Source organism: Pelodiscus sinensis, chromosome 1, assembly GCF_052426305.1.
Source record: "Pelodiscus sinensis isolate ZL-2025 chromosome 1, ASM5242630v1, whole genome shotgun sequence".
NCBI classification, from domain to species: Eukaryota; Metazoa; Chordata; order Testudines; family Trionychidae; genus Pelodiscus; species Pelodiscus sinensis.
The window spans coordinates 31,801,496-31,823,237 of NC_143052.1; the positions used below are offsets into that span (position 1 = coordinate 31,801,496).

Consider the following 21,742-nt stretch of genomic DNA (forward strand, 5'->3'; position numbering starts at 1 on the left):
AAAAGTATCTTATTTAAAGGACATAAGCACAGAACAAAATATTATATTTAATAATCAGGGCATGGAAAACATCAAACTTTTGCCTGCTGCCACTTTCCTTGGACTAGCAACTTCTTAAATCTTTAAAACTTCTTAAACTAAAAGTGGCTGGTGAGGATGTGGGAAAGAGAGAGAGAGAGAGACTCTCAGGGGTGGGGAATCTATTTTGGGTCAGGAGTCACTGACCCATAGGAACATCAGTTGAGGGCTGCACATAAGTGAGAAGCAAAGCCAAAACAAATCCTCACTGATGTAGCCCCGAATGAGGAGAAAGACACTCCCCATATTCCCCTTGCACACCAGAGCCTAGGGGGGCCCAGGCTAGTAGATTTTGTGTGCTCCAGCCCTGTATGGAGGCAGCGGGGATGGGGGGGGGAGGAGAGGCTAGATTGTTAATGCTGGGGGGGAGCCCTGAGCCTCAGGGGCTGAATCCAAGCAAGCCAGGGGCCACGCTGGGCCTTATGTTCCCCATCTCTGCTCTATAACATGGTGGTTAAGGCTCCAGTATGGCAAGTGAGGGCATGTCTACACTACCCCCCTAGTTCGAACTGGGGGGTAATGTATGCATACTGAACTTGCTAATGAAGCCCGGGATTTGAATTTCCCGGGCTTCATTAGCATAAAGCCGGCGCTGCCATTTTTAAAAGCCGGCTAGTGCGAACCCCGTGCCGCGCGGCTACACGCGGCACGGGCTAGATAGTTCGGACTAGCAAGCTGGAACGAGGTGTACAGATAGTTCGGAATGGCTTGCTAGTCCGAACTATCTAGCCTGTGCCGTGTGTAGCCGCGCGGCACGGGGTTCGCACTAGCCGGCTTTTAAAAATGGCAGCGCCAGCTTTATGCTAATGAAGCCTGGGAAATTCAAATCCCGGGCTTCATTAGCAAGTTCGGTATGCATAATTACCCCCCTAGTTCGAACTAGGGGGGTAGTGTAGACATACCCTGAGAGACTCAGACTCATAGCCATCCCATGGAAGGTGTGGGGTCCAAGACAAATCAACCTGTATTTCTAATTTGCCAGGGGGTGTCCCTTCCAGATCCACCCAGACCCTGCACCTCATGTCCCAATGCCCCACCCTGTCCTACTTCTTCCCACCTCTGTCCTGCTTCTTCTGACCCAGTTCTGCCTCATTCCATGAGTGTGCTGCTACCTCATTCCTTCCCCCTTCCTCCTCAGGGCCTGTTGGAGGACGTAAGACACCGAGGAGAGGGAGAGGTGTCGATAAGGGGCTGCCCAGTGAGTGCTGAGCACACACTGTTTTTTCCATGCATGCTCCAGCCACAGAGTTCTCATGGAGCTGGCATCTACAGCTGCCGCTGCCAGAGAGTAAGCCCTGCATGACACATGCACACTGAAATGCAGGAGACCTCAAAGCACAGCTCCCAGAACGGTCGCTCTGATTTGCCATGCCCAAGAGATGGCTCTGCTCAGAGTACAGTCCCATTGTTCCCAGAACTCTTTAATTATTTATCCAAAATGGAACAGCTTCAACTGGAGAGACTGAATGTACCACCATCAAAATATTCTCTAGCCTCGTGGGTCAAGAACTCTCCTAAGAGGTTAGAAAGACCTTTTTCCTTGTTAGGTAGAGGGGGAAATTGAACCAAGGTCCCCCATATCCCAGGTAAGTACTAATCACAGGGCTGAAAGACGTGAAGAAGGTGGCACTCTCTCCTCTGTCTGCTTTGTGTGGAGTTAGTCAGGAACCTGATTCACTATTGTATTTCTAAGCCACATGACTCCAGGAGCATTATTCAAAGTTATGGATAGAGATCAGAAATAGTCACCTTTCTACAGTCAAGACTCAGGAGCCTAACTCCAAGAGAGGGGCAGGGCTTATGGCTGTCATTGGCATCTCCTAACGAATAGCTTAGGCAGCTCCCTAACCTAAGTTGACCTTTCTGGCTTTGGTGGATTCTATTATTAGGAGCCTATCTATCCCCATGCAAAATTGATGCAAGGAGACTAATATGGATCCCACTGTTGTTTCAATGAGTTCCTAAGCACCTGCGGGTATGTCTACACTACAGTGCTAATTCGAACTAACTTAGTTCAAATTAGTTAATTCGAACTAAGCTAATTCGAACTAGCGCATCTAGAACTAAAAACTAATTCGAACTAGCGCGTCCACACTGATTGGACGCAGGGGCGCATTTAAGGGCGGCTGAAACCGGTTCCGGCAGGGCATCAGGTCAGTAGTTGCTTTGTGTGGCTGCTGTCTGAGGCTATCTGAGGCTCGTGCTTAAAGGGACTCCCCTGGACAGCCGGTTCTCAGTTTTTCCGCTTGCTTGCCTACCTCGCTGAGGGACAGCAAAGCGTTTTTCTCTGCATCCATCTGTGTCAGTGCTTCCCTTCGGAGACGCCGCTGCAGGTGGCAACATGGAGCCAGAGCTCACCCTGCACTTTCTGGTGCAGTTTATGGACTTGCTGCTGCAAGCCTGCCAGCAATGGCTGGAGGCTGCCTGGTTCTACCTGGTGCACGTCAGCCCCCTGCCTCTCCGTCTGGCCACCCTGGGGGCCATGGAGCAGCTGCGGCAGTGCCCAGGCGCCGGCGTGCCCCACCACATCTGGCGTCTGGATACCAGCAGTGACTGGTGGGACCGCATCGTCCTGGAGCGCTGGGGAGACCAACAGTGGACCCAGAACTTCAGGATGAAGAGGGACACCTTCCTGGAGCTCTGCGAGTGGCTCGCCGCTGCTCTGCGCAGAAGGGACACTCGCATGAGCCCCGCCATCCCCCTCCAGAAGTGTGTGGCCATCGCCCTCTGGAAGCTCTCCACGCCGGACAGCTACCGATCCATCGGGAACCAGTTTGGCGTGGGGAGATCCACCGTCGGAGCGGTGCTCATGCAGGTACGGCACTCGCCGGCCACTGGGCCGGGTGCGAGGGGGGCTGCAAGGAGGGGATGGGCCGCCCCAGGGAAAACGGTGGGTCGGGGGGGAGGAGGCAAAAGTGCCCTGCGCCGGAGGGGCCGGTCTCTCTCGGCCGTACTACATGCCGCCCGGGGGGGTTGCTCCCGGGAGTGGGGCGCGGGGTACTGCCAGGGCACGAGCACTCCCAGCCACCCGGGCGCCCCACTGATTGGCGCTTTGCTGTGTCTCTCCACAGGTGGTCAAGGCCATCAACCGGGTGCTGCTTCGCAGGGTGGTCCGCCTCGCCGACCTGGATGCCGTCATCCGGGGGTTCGGCGCCCTCGGCTTCCCCAACTGTGGGGGGGCCATCGACGGGATGCACATCCCCATCCGTGCCCCAGAACACCAGGCCTCCCAGTAAGTGAACCACAAGGGGTACTTCTCCATCCTCCTGCAGGCCGTGTGTGACCACCGGGGACAGTTCACGGACATTAATGTGGGCTGGTCCGGCAAGGCACACGACGCCAGAGTTTACCGCAACTCCTCCGTGTGCCAGAGGCTGCAGGCCAGGACCTTCTTCCCCAACCGCCACATCAGGGTCGGGGACGTGGACATGCCCGTCTGCCTGGTGGGGGATGTGGCCTACCCCCTACAGCCCTGGCTCATGAAGCCCTACACGGGGCACCTCAACCCCTTCCGCCAGGCCTTCAATGTGAGGCTGACCAGGGCCCGCATCATCATTGAGGAGGCCTTCGGGCGACTGAAAGCCCAATTTAGGTGCCTCCTCACCCGCCTCAACCTCGCCGAGCACAACATCCCTCCCGTGGTGGCAGCATGTTCTGTGCTGCACAATTTGTGCAAGAGGAAGGGGGAGGCTTTCCTGCCAGCCTGGATGGCTGAGGCTGACCGCATGGCTGGACACTACGCTCAGCCCCGCACCTCCGCCATCCGGGAAGCCCAGCAGGGGGCCGTCCGGATCTGGGAAGCCCTGCGGGAGAGCTTCCAGGTGGAGGAGGAGGATTGAACTCTCCCTGCATGCCCCAATGGGGCCTTCTTCCACCCTCCCCCCCTTCCGCTTTCCCCTCCCTAACCTCCCTTACTAAAGTCAAATAAAGTCACCTGTTTTGGCAAAAAAAACCTCTCTTTATTTTACATAACTGGGGTGGGGGAGGGAGGAGTGAGGGTGGGAGAGGGGAGGGGGAAACCTGGGAGGAGGGAGCTGGAAGGGGGTGGAAGGAGAGGAAGGGAAGGGAAAGCTCAGGCTTGGGGGTCCGGCTAGCTCTCCCATCTTGCAACACTGCGGCTGCGGGGACCTCAGGGGGGAGCGGGTGTGGAGGGTGGGGCAGGAGGGATGGGGGGTGTGGAGGAAGCGGGAGAGGGAGCAGGGGCAGCAGAGGGAGCAGGGGCAGCAGGGGTGGGAGGAGGAGCGAGAGCTGCGGCAGCCGCAGGAGCCGGAGCAGGAGGAGGCAGGAACCAGTCCACCAGGGTCTGGAGGTGGCCTCTGAGGCCACGGCCCTGCTCCTCCAGCGCATCCACACTCCGCTGGCACAGCCAAAGGTCCTCCCGGACCCAGTGCTCCTGGTTGCGGAGCAGCTGCTCCATGAACCGGAAGTGCCGCCGCTGGTAGTCCTCCTGGTTTCTGGCATGCCGGCTGGCCCGGGTGCGGGTGGCTGTTGCAGGCAAGGTGGTGCGCCCTGCAGTCCCAGTTGCTGTGACTGTGGTGAAACAAGAGCAGCGGTCAGTTCTCCCTGGGGCCAAGGTGGGTGAAACCCAGCCCCCCTCTGCAAGGCCAAGGCCCCTGCATGACACCCAGCTGCTGCTCCATGGTGAGCAAGGCCCAGGCGCACGGTCCCTGGGCTCCCTCTCCCCCCCACCCTTCCGTACATATAAGGGGAGCATGATGGTACTCACATGTGGAGGCCTCCCCGGCCTCTGACGACACAGGAGATGTTGTCTGTGGGGTTCCTCGGGGGTACTGGGTCCTGGGCAGGCTCCTGGCAGGCTCCTGGCTCACGGCATCCTCTGGCTCCTCCTCCTCAGTGTCCAGGACCAGTCCCTCTGCCCCAGGGTCGATGACCACCCGGGGGGCATGGACGGTGTGAGCCCCCAGGATGCGGTCCAGGGCCTGAAAGTGGGGACAGGCCTCTGGGTCGGCCCCTGGCAGGCAGGCCCAGGAGTAGGACTGCTGCAGGTCCTTTATTTTGCAGCGGACCTGCTCCTGGATCCGCTGGTGGCTTCTGGCAGCCAGGCTGTCAGCCATGCGGCCGTAGACAGCCGCGTTCCTGTGGCTAGTACGGAGATCGTGGACATTGGAGGCTTCCCCCCAAACCTCGATGAGGTCCACGATCTCCGCACTAGACCAAGCAGGCACCCGCCTCTTGCGGTCCCGGGCAGGCTCCTGGGAAGAGGGGGAGGGCTGGGTGGCATCGGGTGGCTGGCTCATGGTGTGGCAGGTGCAGGGTCTGCTGGCTGGGTGCTGGCAGCCTTGCAACTGGCACAAACTGTGTAGCCAGCCCATGCCCCTTTAAGGGCTCCGGGGCCGGGAGGGGGGGCAGACAAGTTTCCCTGGTGTTGGCCAGAGTGGCCACCAAGGCAACCTGGGAAGGGTTAGCCTCCCACTAGTTCGAATTAAGTATCTACACAGCCCTTAATTCGAACTAGCTAATTCGAACTAGGTGTTAGTCCTCGTAGAAAGAGGTTTACCTAGTTCGAATTAAGCGCTCCGCTAGTTCTAATTAAGTTCGAACTAGCGGAGCGCTAGTGTAGCGCCTATCAAAGTTAATTCAAACTAACGTCTGTTAGTTCGAATTAACTCTGTAGTGTAGAAATACCCTAAGTTAGGTGTTGCAGATCCAAAGCCTTGTACCAAACTTTAAGAGGTGATAAGCAGTATACAAGTACCATGACAAAGCATTTATAATGGGTGGAACTTTATTACCACACAATGAGGATGTTTATGATGTAATATACTAAGGTTCTATTAGTGTGAAAAGTGGTTTTAAGGAACCATAACTAAACCATCTTGTTACGTTTTGAACAATCTCACATACTACTAGGAATCCTCATCTTTGAAGGTTAGCTTTAAAGAGAATGAAGGATTATGCTTATTTCAATGAAGAATGTTTATCATCATGGAATCATAATGATGTAGAGCTATAAGGCTATGTCTACACTGCAGCGCTATTTCAGGATACCAGAGGTATCTCAAAATAGCTATTCCATGTCTTTTGAGCCCACCCGTTATTTTGAAATATAATGGGCTCGCTATTCTGATGTTCCTGTAAACCTCATTCCACGAGGAGTAAGGGACTTTACAGAATAGAGGGTTATTTTGAAATTTGGCACTGTGTAGACAGTGCCAAATTACAAGATAAGCTATTTCGAAATAACATAGAAATAAGATATGCACCCTCAAGGAACTCAAGTGGTATTCTAGTTCATTTCCCCAGCTGAGGTAGGAGCAAATAGACCTAGACCATTCTTGATGTATATTTATTATAGTCTCGTCCTCATTCTTCATTATTATATAATTAATAATCTGCCAGGATTTTGATAAATGGAAATATGACCGAGGAGATACAAAAGAAGAAACTGGACAGAAGTGGTCACCTCCTCTTTAATTTTTCACTTAGTAACTGAATGACTTGCAAGCTAAATGCATAACAATGAACAAATATTGGGTTATGGAACATGAATTAGCACTGCATGCCAATAATGTGGTACATTTAAATAATCAGGACACTTCCCTACTCACAGATATTCTAGTATTAAATTACTTTAGTCCAGCATCAACATACAAAGTATATTTCCAGCAGTCAGTATTTTTGCCAGTAGCAGAAGCAATACAAACAATAAATGACATAAAAACAATATTTCAATTCATGTTGGCAGAAGAATATGCAAGATAATTATGGATCCAAACAGCTAGCAATCCATCAGAATAATACAAATATAAACTATGATTGTACACAAACTTTGCACCTGCTTCATTTTTAGACATTGTGAGTAAACTTATGTTGGGTACATAAATCTTTGCAGAATTGGATCCATAATCTAGTATCATTATTACACATTGGTGGAAGACCTCACTTGGAGTGAGGTACATGTTGCTTGTTAAAATAGGACATTCAAAAGAATTAGCTGTGTAAAGATATTATTTTTTTTATGTGTTACTACAGGTTGGACCTCCCTGGTCCGGCACCCTCAGGACCTGAGTAGTCTTGAACTAAGGAGTTTCCCTGACTAGGGGAGGTCAATGCTCCCCTGATGGCTACTTCTCTCTCTGGAGCTCACAAGGCTGGAGCACCCACCTTTCTGCCCGCTGGCTGCCCCCAGATTTCCCCAGGATTCCCTTGGTGGGGCCACACAACCGCTGCCAGTCTGTCTTGAATGCCACCAGCCCCACTGACACTAGTTGTTTCCTGGGACTCCCCTGCCAAAGCTCCCATGCTGCTGCCTGGCCCAACTGCTGGTGGGGGTTCCCTGGCCAGGGCCACCTGGCCCCACAGCCACCGGGGATTCCCCGGCTCTTTCTGGTCCCGCTGAAGGGAAAGGACTGGGCAGGGATCATCAAATTGAGGAAGAAAATGTGTGGTTGCGCAGGTGGTGTCGCAGAGAGGGCTTTGGTTTCTTTGACCATGGGACTCTGTTCCGGGCACAAAGATTGTTAGGAAGAGATGGGATCCACCTAACCAAGAAAGGAAGGAGCATCTTCGCGGGCAGGCTTGCAAACCTAGTGAGGAGGGCTTTAAACCAGGTTCGTCGGGGGACGGTGACCAAAACCCTGAGGGGAGTGGGAAAGTTGGATACCAGGAAGAAATGCAAAGAGGAAGAACCAACAAAGGAGGACCCCTGATTCGAATGGAGAAGCTAGGGAGATCAACTGGTTATCTGAGGCGAAAGCTCAAATGGAATCGCGACTGGCTAAGGATGTGAAGGATAACAAGAAAGGTTTCTATAGGCATGTTAACAAGAAGAAGGTGATCAGAGAGGGTATGCGGCTCCTACTGGATGAAGGAGGTAACCTAGTGACAGATGATATGGGGAAAGCTGAAGTACTCAATACTTTCTTTGCCTCTGTATTCACGGACAAGGTGGGCTCCCGGACTAATGCACTAAGTGATGCAGATGGGATGAAGGTGGGACAGCCCTTGTTGGGTAAAGAACAGGTTAGGAACTATTTAGAAAAGCTAAACATACACAAATCCATGGGTCCGGACTTAATGCATCTGAGGGTACTGAGGGAGTTGGCAAATGTCATTGACGAGCCTTTGGTCATTATCTTTGAAAAGTCGTGGAGGTTGGGAGAAGTCCTGGATGATCGGAAAAAGACAAATGTAATGCCTATCTTCAAAAAAGGGAAGAATGACGATCCAGGGAACTATAGGCCGGTCAGTCTTACCTCGGTTCCTGGAAAAATCATGGAAGGGATCCTTAAGGAATCCATTTTGAGCCACTTGGAAGAGAGGAAAGTGATTAGGAATAGTCAGCATGGATTCACAAAGGGAAAGTTGTGCTTGATCAATCTGATTAGTTTCTATGATGAGGTAACTGGCTCTGTGGATGTGGGAAAGTCAGTGGATGTGATATACCTTGACTTTAGCAAGGCTTTTGATATGGTCTCCCACAATATTCTTGCCAGCAAGTTAAGGGAATGTGGATTGGATAAATGGACGGTAAGATGGATACAAAGATGGCTAGAAGGTTGGGCCCAATGGGTAGGGATCAATGGCTCGATGTCAGGATGGCGGTCGGTTTCTAGAGGAGTGCCCCAAGGTTTGGTCTAGGACCAGTTTTGTTCAATATCTTTATTAATGACCTGGATGAGGGGATGGATTGCATCCTCAGCAAGTTTGCGGATGACACTAAGCTAGGGGGAGAGGTAGATACGCTTGAGGGCAGAGATAGGGTCCAGAGTGACTTAGAGAAATTGGAGGATTGGGCCACAAGAAATCTAATGAGGTTCAACAAGGACAAGTGCAGAGTCCTGCACTTGGGACGGAAGAATCCCAAGCATTGCTACAGGCTGGGGACCAACCAGCTAAGTAGTAGTTCTGCGAAAAGGACCTGGGGGTTACAGTGGATGAGAAGCTGGATATGAGTCAACAGTGTGCCCTTGTAGCCAAGAAGGCTAATGGCATATTAGGTTGTATTAAGAGGAGCATTGCCAGCAGATCCAGAGATGTCATTATTCCCCTTTAATTGACTCTGGTGAGGCCACATCTGGAGTATTGTATCCATTTCTGGGCCCCCCACTACAAAAAGGATATGGACGTATTGGAGAGGGTTTGGAGCATATGACCTATGAGGAGAGGCTGAGGGAGTTGGGTCTGCAGAAGTGAAGAGTGAGGGGGGATTTGATAGCAGCCTTCAACTTCCTGAAGGGAGGTTCCAAAGAGGATGAAGAAAGGCTGTTCTCAGTAGCGACAGATGGCAGAACAAGGAGCAATGGTCTCAAGTTGAGGTAGGAGAGGTCCAGATTTGATATTAGGAAAAACTATTTCACTAGGAGGGTAGTGAAGCACTGGAATTGGTTACCTAGGGAATTAGTGGAGTCTCCATCCCTAGAGGTGTTTAAGTCTCAGCTTGACAAAGCCCTGGCCAGGTTGATTTAGTTGGGATTGGTCCTGCCTAGAGCAGAGGGGCTGGACTTGACGACCTTCTGAGGTCTCTTCCAGCTCTATGATTCTATGATGTAGGACAAGGGGTTCCCTGGCTGGAGTGCCAGGAAAACCCCAGTGGTAGCGGGGCTGGGATGACTGGGTAGCCTCCTTGGTGGGAGGCCAGAATCCCCAGCAGCAGCAGGGTGGCCCTAGCAGCTGGGCTGGGTGGCCTGATGACCCTCGCTGGAGAACCTCCGGCAGCAGTGGGAACCCTGGGGAACACCCTGTGGCCGGTAATCCCCACCAGGATCCCCAGGAAATCCTGGGGCAGTGGGCAGGCAGCAAGGTGAGGAGTGGAGAGTATGGAGCTCTGACACCAGTGCTGACATCCTGGAGCCCCACTTCTAGGCCTGACAATCTGGAGCCTCATCAGACTGACCACCATTGCCCCACTGCAGGGGCTGACAACTCTGGACTGTATATGGCCTTGTATAGACTACCATGTTTTGTCAACAAAACCTGATATTTGCCAAGAACACAGTGAGAATGCAAATACCTCAAAGTGACTTTTGTGGAGAAAAACACACAGCTTTGCTGACAGAAGACTTACACCCCTACAAAATACTTTTCTTCCCCCCTCCTTTTATTGTCAACACAGAGCCAGTATAGACACCGCAGTCTGTTTCGTCGAAATAAGTGGCTTCTCCCAGTATCCCACAATGCCTTTCCTGAGCATTTTATTGGGTGTTTTGGTCTCTGCTGCTCTACAGGCATGTGTCTCTTCCTTTTCAAACCTCCAGGAAGTACCTGATAACTAAATGTGCTTCTTTCGGGATCAAAGAGCAAATCATTGGAGTGTTCCTGTTCTATCTTGCACTAGGAACACAGTGGCAGACAGACTGCTGTTGCAGAAAGTGGAGGGGACGAAGAGACTGCTGTGTTGCTTTGACATTCCTAAGCATGACAGCTCACAGACATGCTGCTCCTGTGAAGCTGAAGAGGCTGTGAAAGAACGGAAAGAATACCAAAATGCGATCAGCTCTGCCTTCCCACAACATTGGATGGTGGGATACCTACACACCGTGCATTTTTAACACTCTCTGTGATGGTGGACAGGATCTGCTGATAAGGAGAGCAAGCGTGAATACCCTCTGGAAATTTTTTTTTGACAGAATGGATGTTGACAGAAGTTTTGACATAACTTGGTAGTGGACAGTTCGGGTGTGTCTAGACTACATGCCTCCTTCGACGGAGGCATGTAGATTAGCCAGATCGGAAGAGGGAAATGAAGCCGCGATTAAAATAATCGCGGCTTCATTTAAATTTAAATGGCTGCCCCGATCTGCCGATCAGCTGTTTGTCGGCAGATCGGGGCAGTCTGGACGCGATGCGCCGACAAAGAAGCCTTTCTTCATCGGCACAGGTAAACCTGGTTTCACGAGGCTTACCTGTGCCGATGAAGAAAGGCTTCTTTGTCGGCGCGTCGCGTCCAGACTGCCCCGATCTGCCGACAAACAGCTGATCGGCAGATCGGGGCAGCCATTTAAATTTAAATGAAGCCGCGATTATTTTAATCGCGGCTTCATTTCCCTCTTCCGATCTGGCTAATCTACATGCCTCCGTCGAAGGAGGCATGTAGTCTAGACACACCCTTCCTGTGTCTTCCACTGTCAGTTAAAAAGATAGAAGTGCTGCTGTGCCTGTACATCCATGTTATCTACATCAACTTTTTAGTGCTGACTTGTCCTAAAAGACTCCCTGGTGCTAGCAGCCTGGGGAGCCATGGCATTGACAACTGGGGCATGGACCTCTTCCATTTTCAGTGTGCAGAAAGGCAAACCTGTCCCAAACAGTGCAGGGAAAGGTCTTCATAGACTGGACCAACTCTTCCTGCAGATCATCTGTAAAGTATCCTGCCACCCTCAGACTATCTGTACCATGGGTGGGTAAGATATCTCTGAAAGACTGGCCTGGGGGATGGGGTCAGAGCAAGCCTCTCCCCTTCCCGGATCTGAGTGCCACAGGAACAGCCCGCAGTTTTAAGTAATCTGGGGCTGCAAGAGGCAGGGAGTCCAGCCTGTTGTGGGGGTGTTGCAGACCGGGAAACGCTTAAATATGCACCTCACAGCCAGAGCCTGCTTTTGTCACCCCTGCTCCTCCTGCATCCCAACTCCTCCACCCAGGTCACTATCTAAACCCTCGGTATCCCCTGCCCCAGGTCATACCTCCATCGCAGACCCTGTAATCCCTCCTACACCCCTCCTCCAGGCCAGAACCCCCTCCTGCAGCCAGACCCCCTCCTCGACCCTACACCCCAATACCCTGACCCAGATCTCACGCACCCTCTCCTTCACCCAAACTCCCTCTCAGATCTCACATTATCTCCTGCACTCCAGTCCCTTACCCCATGCACCCTTCTGTACCATCCTAGACCCTGCACCTCCTCCACAGAAAAGTGCAGCCCTTGACCACTTTTCAAAATCTTGGAGCAGCCCCCTACCAAAAATTGTTGCCCACCCCTGAACTGTACAGTGCCCTTAGGGACTAGCTAGACAGAGCCAGCTGCAGAGAAATGTCATAGAAACACTCATAGAACTGCAGGGCAGCACACGCAACAGGGGGCAGCAGAGGTAACCACGGGAAGTGGGCGGGACTTTAGATAGGGGCGTGGCGACAAGGCGGGGCAGTGGTTCCTTGTCTGCGTTTCGCCCCCCACCTTCCTTTGGAGCGGCTCTCAGTCGTCCAATTCCAGCTCGCGTGGCTCTGATTGGGTGACTCTGAGCCAACCGTCAGTAAACGCACTTCTGATTGGTGCGGGTCTCCGCCGGCCAATCCGGGGACAGGTTTCTCCCTGGTGTCAATATGGCTGCGCTCTGTGGCCAGTAAGAGAAGCAGTTGGGATGGAGTAAACTCCTAGGAATTGGGCCGCGCCGTGGGGAACTGAGTAGGCGGCCGGGGGCAGGCGCTGCGCTCCGGCGACGGGGATGAGGTGACGGGAGCTATGGCGAACGACGGCGGCAGGAAGCAGTTCTGGAAGCGGAGCAGCTCGAAGGTGCCGGGGAGGTGAGCGGGCGCGACTGTGTGTGAAGGAGGCCGGCCTGTCCGGAGGGGCGGGGGGTGGCAGTGGGGCGGCTGGCTCCGAGCGGTGTGGGGGCAGTGGGGTCACGTGTCAGCGTGAGGTGTATGCAAGGGGCAGAATGGTTCCTTCTCTTGGTTCCCAGGGCGGCTCTGCGCCCCGTCGCCTGCGGAGCAGGGTCTGGAGTCCGGCGCTGCACCACGGAGCGGTGGAGAGAACAGCTCTTGTGTTACAGCAGTTGTGGCAGCGTGAAATTGACTCGCCCTTGGAAGTTGCACAGAGCTGCTGTAAGGGCAGCGATAGAGCATGAGCCCTGTCCCTTGCTGCTCGGGTTGAGTGATGTAAACTAAACGAAATGATTTCCTGTGCTTTGAAATATGGGAATGTGGTAATGTCTTTTATTAGACCAATGCCTGTTGTGGAGAGGCTTACACAGAGCTCTTCAGGTCTGAGAAACTTACTCAGAATGTCACAGTTAAATACCATGTGGAACAGATTGTTTAGCATAAAGTAGTATCTATATTTTCAAGGTATGTGGTGTTGCAGCTATTTCCACCACCTTCTTTGACATACTGAGTAAATTTCCCAGACCTGAAGTAAAGCTCTTAGTAAGCTAGAAAGTGTGTGTCTTTCATCAACAGATGTTAGTCCAATAAAAATGTTATCTCACACAACTTAAATTCTTGTCAATTTCACTTTGATTTGCTGGTACCATAACAGAGTGTTCTTTGCTCATTGCTGGCAAGAGTACCAGGATATTTGTCAGTTCTTGCCTGTAGCTTTTGTTGTTGTTGAGGATTTGGAGCAAATTGATAAATTAAACAGTAATAAGTCACAATGACCAGGTGGCATTCACCCAAGAGTTCTGAAATAACACAAATGTGAAATTTCAGAACTACTAACTGTGGTTTGTACCTTCTTCTTTAAATCATCTCCTGTACCAAATGACTGTAAGATAACTCATGTGATGCCAATTTTTAAAAAGGGTGCTAGAGGTTATCCTGGCAATAAGTTAGTCTAGACTAATAAGTAAGTCTAACTTAAGTGCCAGGAAAATTGGTTTAAACTATAGTAAAGAATATAATTGTTAAACACGTAGATAATGTAATTTGCTGAGTAAAAGTCAACATGGTTTCTGTAAAGGAAAATCATGCTTTGCCAATCTACTAAAATTCTTTGAGGTGGTCAACAAGCATGTGGACAAAGGTGATCCAGTGGATATAGTGTACTTAGATATCTGGAAAGTGTTTGACAAGTTCCCTCACCAAAGGCTCTTAAGTAAAGTAAGCTGTCCTTGGATAAGAGGGAAGATCCTCTCATGGATAGATATCTGGTTAAAAGATAGGAGACAAAGGGTAAGAATAAATGGTCAGTTTTCAGGGGTCTGTACTGGGACCAATCCTATTCAACATACTCCTACATGATCTGGAGAAAGGGGTAAACAGTGAGGTGGCAACATTTGCAGATGATACCAAAGTGCTCAAGATAGTGAAGTCCAAAGTGGGCTGTTAAGAGCTTCAAAAGGGTCTCACAAAATTAGAGATAGTGAATAAAGAAGATTTATTTACCTGCTCCCATAACACTGGAACTAAGGGTCACCAAATAAAATTAATAGGCAGCAGGTTTTAAAGAAACAAAATGAAGTAATTTCTTCACATAACACACAGTCAAGCTGTGGAACTCCTTGCCAGAGGATGTTGTAAAAGCGAGGACTTTAACAGAGTTAAAAAAAGAGCTAGATACATTCCTGGAGGATATGTCCATCAACGGCGATAAGCCACGATGGTGTCCCTGGTCTTTGTTGGCATTCCAGAAGCTGGGAATGGGTGATAGGGAAGGGATCACTTGATGATTACCAGTTCTGTTCATTTCCTCTGGGGCACCTGGCATTGACCACTGTTGGAAAAGAGTATACAGGACTAAATGGACATTTGGTCTAACTCAGTTTGGGCATTCTTATGTTCTTAAGAAGTTTTATATTCTTGGCATTTTTGTGTGTCAAACATTTAGTTACTTGAGCAGCTCATTTCAGTAGATTTCATTTAGAAATGTTTGTGTGCGCCAATCAAATAGTGGAGAACTGATGGACAGTATGTATTACACTGCATGTAGTAATTCATGGACACCAAAGACTGCTGTGGTCATCTAGTTTGATCTCCTATATATAATAGAGAATAAGACTTTCTTGAATTAATTCCTGCTTGAACTGGAGGATACATTTTAGAGAAACATTACATAAAATGTCTTACAGAAATCTAGGAAGTTGGGTTGAGCCAGATAAATTGGTCAGAGACGGTGGAAAAATTCATATCCTTGAGAGATGTATTTAAGGTGACCTATGTCCCATTGTAACAGCCCTTAGATTGAGGAAGAAAACTGTTGCACAAGTTACTGCTTCTCAGTAAAGTAGATTAGTACAGCAATGAAAAGTTTAGTGTCTGTTCAGCTGCACCACTGTAGTGCGGTAGTCTCCGTATATTATGTCATCACTATTATCTTTATTAAAAAATTTGTAATCTCATTGAAAGGATATGAGATTAATTTGACAAGATCTATTTTCCATAAAATTAATTTAATTGGCAGTAATTATATATTCTATCCTTTTAGATCAGGGTGGTTTGATTCTAAATCAAAGCAATTTAAATCACGAGTTTTAATTATGGTTTAAATCAGTAAACAAAAAACCTTGATTTAAAATAATCAACTTTAATTGTGTTTTGCATTTGTATTTTGTAGATAACAATTAAATCCTGGATGACAAAATATAGTTTTTTGCTGCATTTTGCTAACCAGGATGATAATCTATATACACATTTAGACAATAATATACCTTAATTTCCATTTATTCAGATTTTTAATTTTTACATTTTCTCTTATGTTAGAAAATAGCTATGGATTTTTTTTTTTTTACTAGATTAATTTTTTTGTGATGGTTTGTCTAGGGCAGGGGTAGGGAACCTTTTTTAGGCTGAGGGCAAAGAGAAACAAAACAAACCCTCACTGATGTGACCACTGACTGAGAAGGAGAAAGACATGCCTCACTTTCCCCTTGCACACCAGAGCCTAAGGAGGCCCAGGCTGGTAGATTTTGTGTCCTCCAGCCCTGTTGTGGGGCAGCAGGGGGCTGGAGTGTCAGTGCAGGCTTCCCAATGTTGGAAGGTGGAAAAAAACCCTGAGCCTTGGGGACTGGATCCAGGCAATCTGGGGGTTGCATCCGGCCTCTGGGGCTTAGTTTCCCCACCTCGGTCTAGGGTAAGGGTTGGGTTGCAGGAAGAGGTGTGGGATCTGGGAAGGAGTTTGGGAGAAGAATGAGGTTGTGAACTGGGGCAGAAGTGCAGAGATTTGGGTTGTGAGCGGGAATAGGAGGTCGGTGCAGAATCTGGGAGGGTTTGGATTACATGGAGTAATGTCCATGACGGAGAACAGAGGGTTGGGGTGTGTCATATCGTTGAAAGCAGGGTTTTTGTTCTCTAATACATGTTACAGTATGTGCTGTCCATCTTGAACTGATTAACCTCATATAATGTTGTGGCTATGAAATAGCTGTTATGATGGTTCATGATGTACTTGTCTAATAATGCAATGCCAATTGTTTGTAAAGCATATGATACATGCTGACTGTTGGTGTGCTTACACTGTAAGCTAGCCCATGCCAGCTGACTCAGGTGTGTGGGGCTTGGGTTAAAGGGCTATGTAATTGCAGCCTAGAAGTTTGGGCACCTCACAGAGTCCTAAACCCTGAACTCCAGCCTGAGTCTAAACATGTAGATTGCAATTAAGCAGTTCTGGTCAGCTGTCATCAGACATCTGTTGGTGTTTAAATTACAATGTAAACATACTACATATCTCCATTTTGTAGCTTATAATGTGGCACTTTTATCCTAGTTTGGGGAAATAGACAGAAATGAGATTGGATGTGAGGGCATGGCTAGTTGATAACATAGCACCCAATATTGTGCTCTGTATCTCTTTTTTTAAAAAAATAAACTCTTTATAAAATGCAATGATAAAATTAAAAATCAAGATAATTTTATAGTATTTTTTTTCTCAACCCATATCATTTAATTGCTGCAGTACATGTGGTATGTTACAGTAGCTACCATTTGGGAACTGCATTGTTAAGGAATATGGGGAGACTTAAAGTGTTGATGCCAACTAAGTTGAAAGCAGATCCTTAAATTACCTATTCAGCATTCCACTATGGGGGACTCTGTGGGGATTGTACAAAAGTTAGTTTATTTAAGACTGAAAGTTGCTGAAATCTCTCTCTCTTTTTTTTTTTTTTTCCAAAGCTCTTGTCAAATTTGTGATCACTTCTTTTTCTGTCTTTAGTATCCAACATGTGTATGGAGCTCAGCATCCTCCTTTTGATCCATTATTGCATGGAACGTAAGTTAACATAAAATTAAAAAGTACTAAATAATTTTGACTTGCTATGGCCTCTTGCCACTTCCTCTTCTTTCCTAGATTGCCCAAAATGCTGCTTTTAGTCATCTTCCTCTTCTATATCTAACTACATCATGTGCTTCCTTTCCCCATTCTAATTTCTGTTGTTGCATTGGCTTCCTAATTGTTACTGCATCAAGTACACCGAACTGCTGTTTGGTATCTTGCATAATGTAGACTACAAATTCTTTGGGGTATCTTGTTTAAATGTGTTAATCTGTTTGCAAAATACCCTGTACATTTACCATTTGATATAAATGATTCATTGTAATGACAATTTAAAAATGTTTGTAGGTAAACTTGCTAAAATAAGGTTAATTTAGTCTCCTCTTTTAGGCTGTGTTTCTCAGTTTTATATCAAATTGTATAGTTAAAAATATTGAGGCTTTTTTTTGCCATTCTTTTGACATGTTGCCTTTGCCACAGGCAAGATACCAGATTTTATATTCTGGTCAGACATGGTAATCCCTGTGTTCATAAATCAAAATTGCAGCTTGCAAATCTGTCTAAATTTTTTGTATCCAGTATTTCTTATTGGTGATAATATTTAGTGACGTATATAGTGTGCTTGCTTTGCGTGTGACAACTGTACAAATGTTTGCTTATTTATACCAACACAGTAAGGAGTTACTATTGTTGATTCTTTTAATGTGTTCTTTTTATTCATAACAAATTATGTAGGTCTACTTTACTTAATGAGTTGTGAAGTGCAATATGAAACTTACAAGACTGTTTTGTTAAACAGAATATTTTATAGTCTTATTTAATAATAGAATGGAGAAAAATATATGGAGAGAAGAATAAGTTTGTCCAAGATCAGTAACTTCCTTTTAAATGGGAGATATTATACACAAATATTTTTTTATTTCATTTTCTCCAGTGTCTATTCAAAGCTCAAGACCTTTCACATTATTTAAAAAAACCAAAGGTTTAACACATATCCTACAAAGTATCTATACGAAACTATATTATAGGTCAGAAACTGAGCCATGATATAGCACAAGTCATTTTCTGAGCTAAATAAGCTATTTTTAAAAAAAAGCAGGTAAGGAGTCTCTAATTGCCCTGATTGATAGGAAGTTAAAAAAAACTGTGTGGGTCTCTGTGTCTGAGTGTGAATGTTAGGATGATGGCATCAGAGAAGCAGTGGAGAGAGCAGGTGTAGGTGTGTTGGCTGTTGAAGTATTGAGCAATAACCAGTTCTTGAAGGCTAATAGAAATAATCAAACAGAGGAAGGGGAGTGAGAGAATTTCTTTATTAGGCATCTTTGCTCTATTAGGGTGCCAGATTTTATGGATACAAGTACTATAGAAATAGATAGGACTTTCTGGATTTAGAGGGAAGAATTGTTTCCTGAGATGGCTCTCCATGACAGGCCAGGAACCAGCTCCTCTGGCTGGCAGTGTGCTTGTTCCTCTCCCTAGTGATGTCATGACAGGCCAGGAACTAGCTCCTCTGGCTGGCAGTGTGCTTGTTCTTCTCCCTAGTGATGTCATGTGGACAATCTGCCTTCTTTTCATGTTGGAAAAGAGAGCTAATGAGAGCAGATGCCACTGTGGAGCATGCAAAGAACCTTCCAAGAACTATGGTGTGCCAGGTAGCTGGGAGAAGGAACCAATTCTTGACCTGCTTACAAGATTCAACAATATTAAGGGTTTGACTAGCAATGCATATGTTCTTATACCTTTATTTTCAATACCACTGTATGTAGTCTGTTATAGAAATGGGAAAGGTGCAATGAGATATCTCACAATCTTTTCTTCTTTATGCTACCCTGCACGTGATGCTACAGCTGACCGAAAAGCTGTTCCCAGAGTAGTTTAGATTTTAGGCACACAAGACAATGTATACATCATCTGTAGACAGCAAGATTGGTCTGAGAATTGCCTTTTTTGTAATACCTGACAATCATGGTAGTGACTCAAATCAAATTAGAATAGTCCCATTTCTATGAAAGAGGAACTAATTTGATTAGGGATTTAATGAAGTAATGAACTGGCTGATAGGGCTGGAGATCATCTTCTATATTATTTAAAAGTGCTGATTGACTCTTTTTTTACATCTTTTCCATTGTATATTGTTATCAATGTCTCAGTATTTGGATAAAATAGTACTCCCTGAAATTGGAATCTTTCATTTAATTAGTCCATGGCCATGATAAAACGAAACTTGCCAAGTGTAACAGTACCGAAACTCTTAAGTCATGCCTCTATTTACTACACTGCAGTGGTGCAACTGTTCTGATATAGCTATATTGCTGCAGTGTGTCTGGTGAAGACACTCTTTGCTGAGGAGAGAGAGATCTCTTGTCAGTATAAAAAAACTCTACCTCCACAAACAACATAAGTTATGTGTGTGGGAGAAATTCTGACACCGGCATAGGTACAATGTCAGCAGAACATCTATTGCTCCAGAGGAGAAATACTCATAACCTTGAATGATATAGGTTTTGCTGACATAGTGTAGTGTGGACATAGCCTCAGTGTATTTAATAAAACTTTAGAATGGTCTAGCTCTTGTGAATTAAAAGCACTAATTCATGCATCATGCATCAGCATCATCACAAGTCCCAATACTTATTAGACAAATGGACATTAGTTGGCTTTTGGTTTAAGAATAAAATCCTCATATCTTTAATGAGGAAGAAGAAAGTTCCAAATAGTAACTGAAAGCAGTATTTATTTTTGGTATGGGTTTCTTAGGAATGCTAAATACTGTAAACTACACACGGGCAACTATGACTGTTTAATCAGCAGTGGCACAGATATGTTGATCATCTTAATTGCTTTTGTGGAAAGTGTCTTGTTTCAGACTTCTTTAGGAATTTTATGTTCTAGTAAATGTTGGAGTATAACAGACAGTTGTATGGCTGACTGATTACATTGTTAGCAAAGGGGAGGCACTTGTTTTTCTGCATTCTTAACAGTATCACTTGCATGTTACTACAAATTGGACCTCCCTGGTCCTGCACCAATGAGACCTGACTGGTCCCAAATCAGGGATTTTGGTGGATCAGGGAAGGTCATCACCAGCCCCTTCTAGCTCTGGCTCAGGCTCAACTGCCAGTTTTCCAGCTGACTTCTCCCCTCTCACAGGCTCCCTCTGCCCTGTTAGCCTCTGCTGGCCTGCGAGGCAGCTCTGCTGCCTCTGTGCAATGGGCTCCTGCTGCACTGGACTCTGCGTGCTGGGCTCTTGCTGCGGCGCCCGGCTGCTGCTATCATGCTGCGCTCCTGCTGTCCTATTGGGCAGCCCCACTACCGTGCGTGAATCTCTCGCTGCCTTGCTAGTCTGCAGGGCTCCCAGGCACTGGCTCTCCACTGGGACTTTCTGGTCCTGGAATAACTATGGTCTTGCCAGACCGTGGATGTTGCTGGACCAGAGAGTCCTGGTTAAGAGAGTTTCAATCTGTAACAAGCTATCTATTGGTTGAGTTAAAATGTAATTGCTTTTGCATTTAATTTTCATTCACATAAGAACTCATGTTAAAACTTCCAGAGACTTCAGAATTGATCCCATAGTTGATCAAATGTCCCAATACATGCAGTTACGTAATGAACGTCAAGGTCAATGTAGAGATTAAAAGGAGATTAGGCCCTGCATTGGTGATGATGTTCATTTTAAATTGGCATTGGTATTGGCACTTTTCCAGTTCTATTCATTCCATTCAGGCATTAATAAGGAGAATGTGTACAAGCTGAAGAATATTGTTAAATTCCTTATCCTTACACAGGTTTCAGATGCTCCATTCTGTAAATCCCTTGTAGCGGGCCTGCTGGCCAAAAGACATATGCACTATGTTGTGCAATGCTCAACAGCAACCCTATAAACTTTTCTACTGGCAGCTCCTCTCTTATGCAACAGAGTTCTTGCTCAGTGCCTCTAATCATCAGAACTGTGGCAGTATAACACAGAGTGTTGTGAGGAAGAGAGATACTGTCTCTTAAGAAGTCAGGCTTGAAGCCTTTAGGGATTAATAGTTCAAAACTGCTACCTTTTCAGTCTGTACACACAAACTAATATACAGCCATGTCAGATCACAGAAGATTGATGACGCATATTTCCACCAATATGCCACTTAAGAAACTGACTGCCATGTTTATACTGCACTAGTATGAGTTTCTTGATTAATTTCAGATGTAGCCCATACAGGGTGCAGTATGGCAATCTAATCTTGACAAAGGCATCGATTGTTTTTAGCAAGTTCTGCATCTGTCAAAAATTCTTGCAGTATTTTTGGTAGACAATAAAAATAGTGCATGAATTTATCTATGTGTAAATAATGGCAGCTGGAGAGTCCAATAATTCAATATTACAAACTCTTATAATTAAAACATATGGTAGTTATGGGCCCTTATCTATGGGGTAAGGTACTATGTCTTTGGGTTGCTTCTGTCAATCCATTTGCTTTCTCTCACATTTACCCTATTGAGCTTCAGTTAGAGGATGCTCCTCCATGCTTTAGTCTCTCCCAGAGGTTTGTGAAGGTGTTTAACAGCTTTGAGGCAAATGATTGACAGAGAAAGCTGGTTATTATCAGTATACTGAAAACATTTAAAGCCATGCCTTCTGGTTTAACTTCTAGTAGTTCTAAGGTAGAAGATTGTTACCCCAAAAATATTCTCACTGGAGACCACCCAGGGTTATACTAATATGGGTTTATTTCCACTAGGTAAAACTAAGGAGGAGAAAGCAGCCACCAAAGGTTTAAACTAAAGAAGACAGAA

The 21,742-nt window shown here is 46.9% G+C and overlaps 1 protein-coding gene across 2 annotated transcripts in view; it reads left to right on the top strand.

Moving 5' to 3' along the window:
* Positions 1 to 12,278: 12,278 nt before the first annotated feature.
* TBC1D22A (TBC1 domain family member 22A) overlaps positions 12,279 to 21,742 on the top strand; it is a 435,605-nt gene continuing 426,141 nt past the window's right edge. Inside the window, exons 1-2 of one of the 2 annotated variants that reach the window (XM_075927768.2) lie at positions 12,291 to 12,558; positions 16,904 to 16,960. In XM_075927768.2, coding sequence (XP_075783883.1) covers positions 12,497 to 12,558; positions 16,904 to 16,960 — 119 coding nt within the window. In that variant the 5' untranslated portion in view covers positions 12,291 to 12,496. Of the gene's footprint in view, positions 12,559 to 16,903; positions 16,961 to 21,742 lie in introns of both variants that reach the window. The other variant, XM_075927774.2, reaches the window with a different exon arrangement.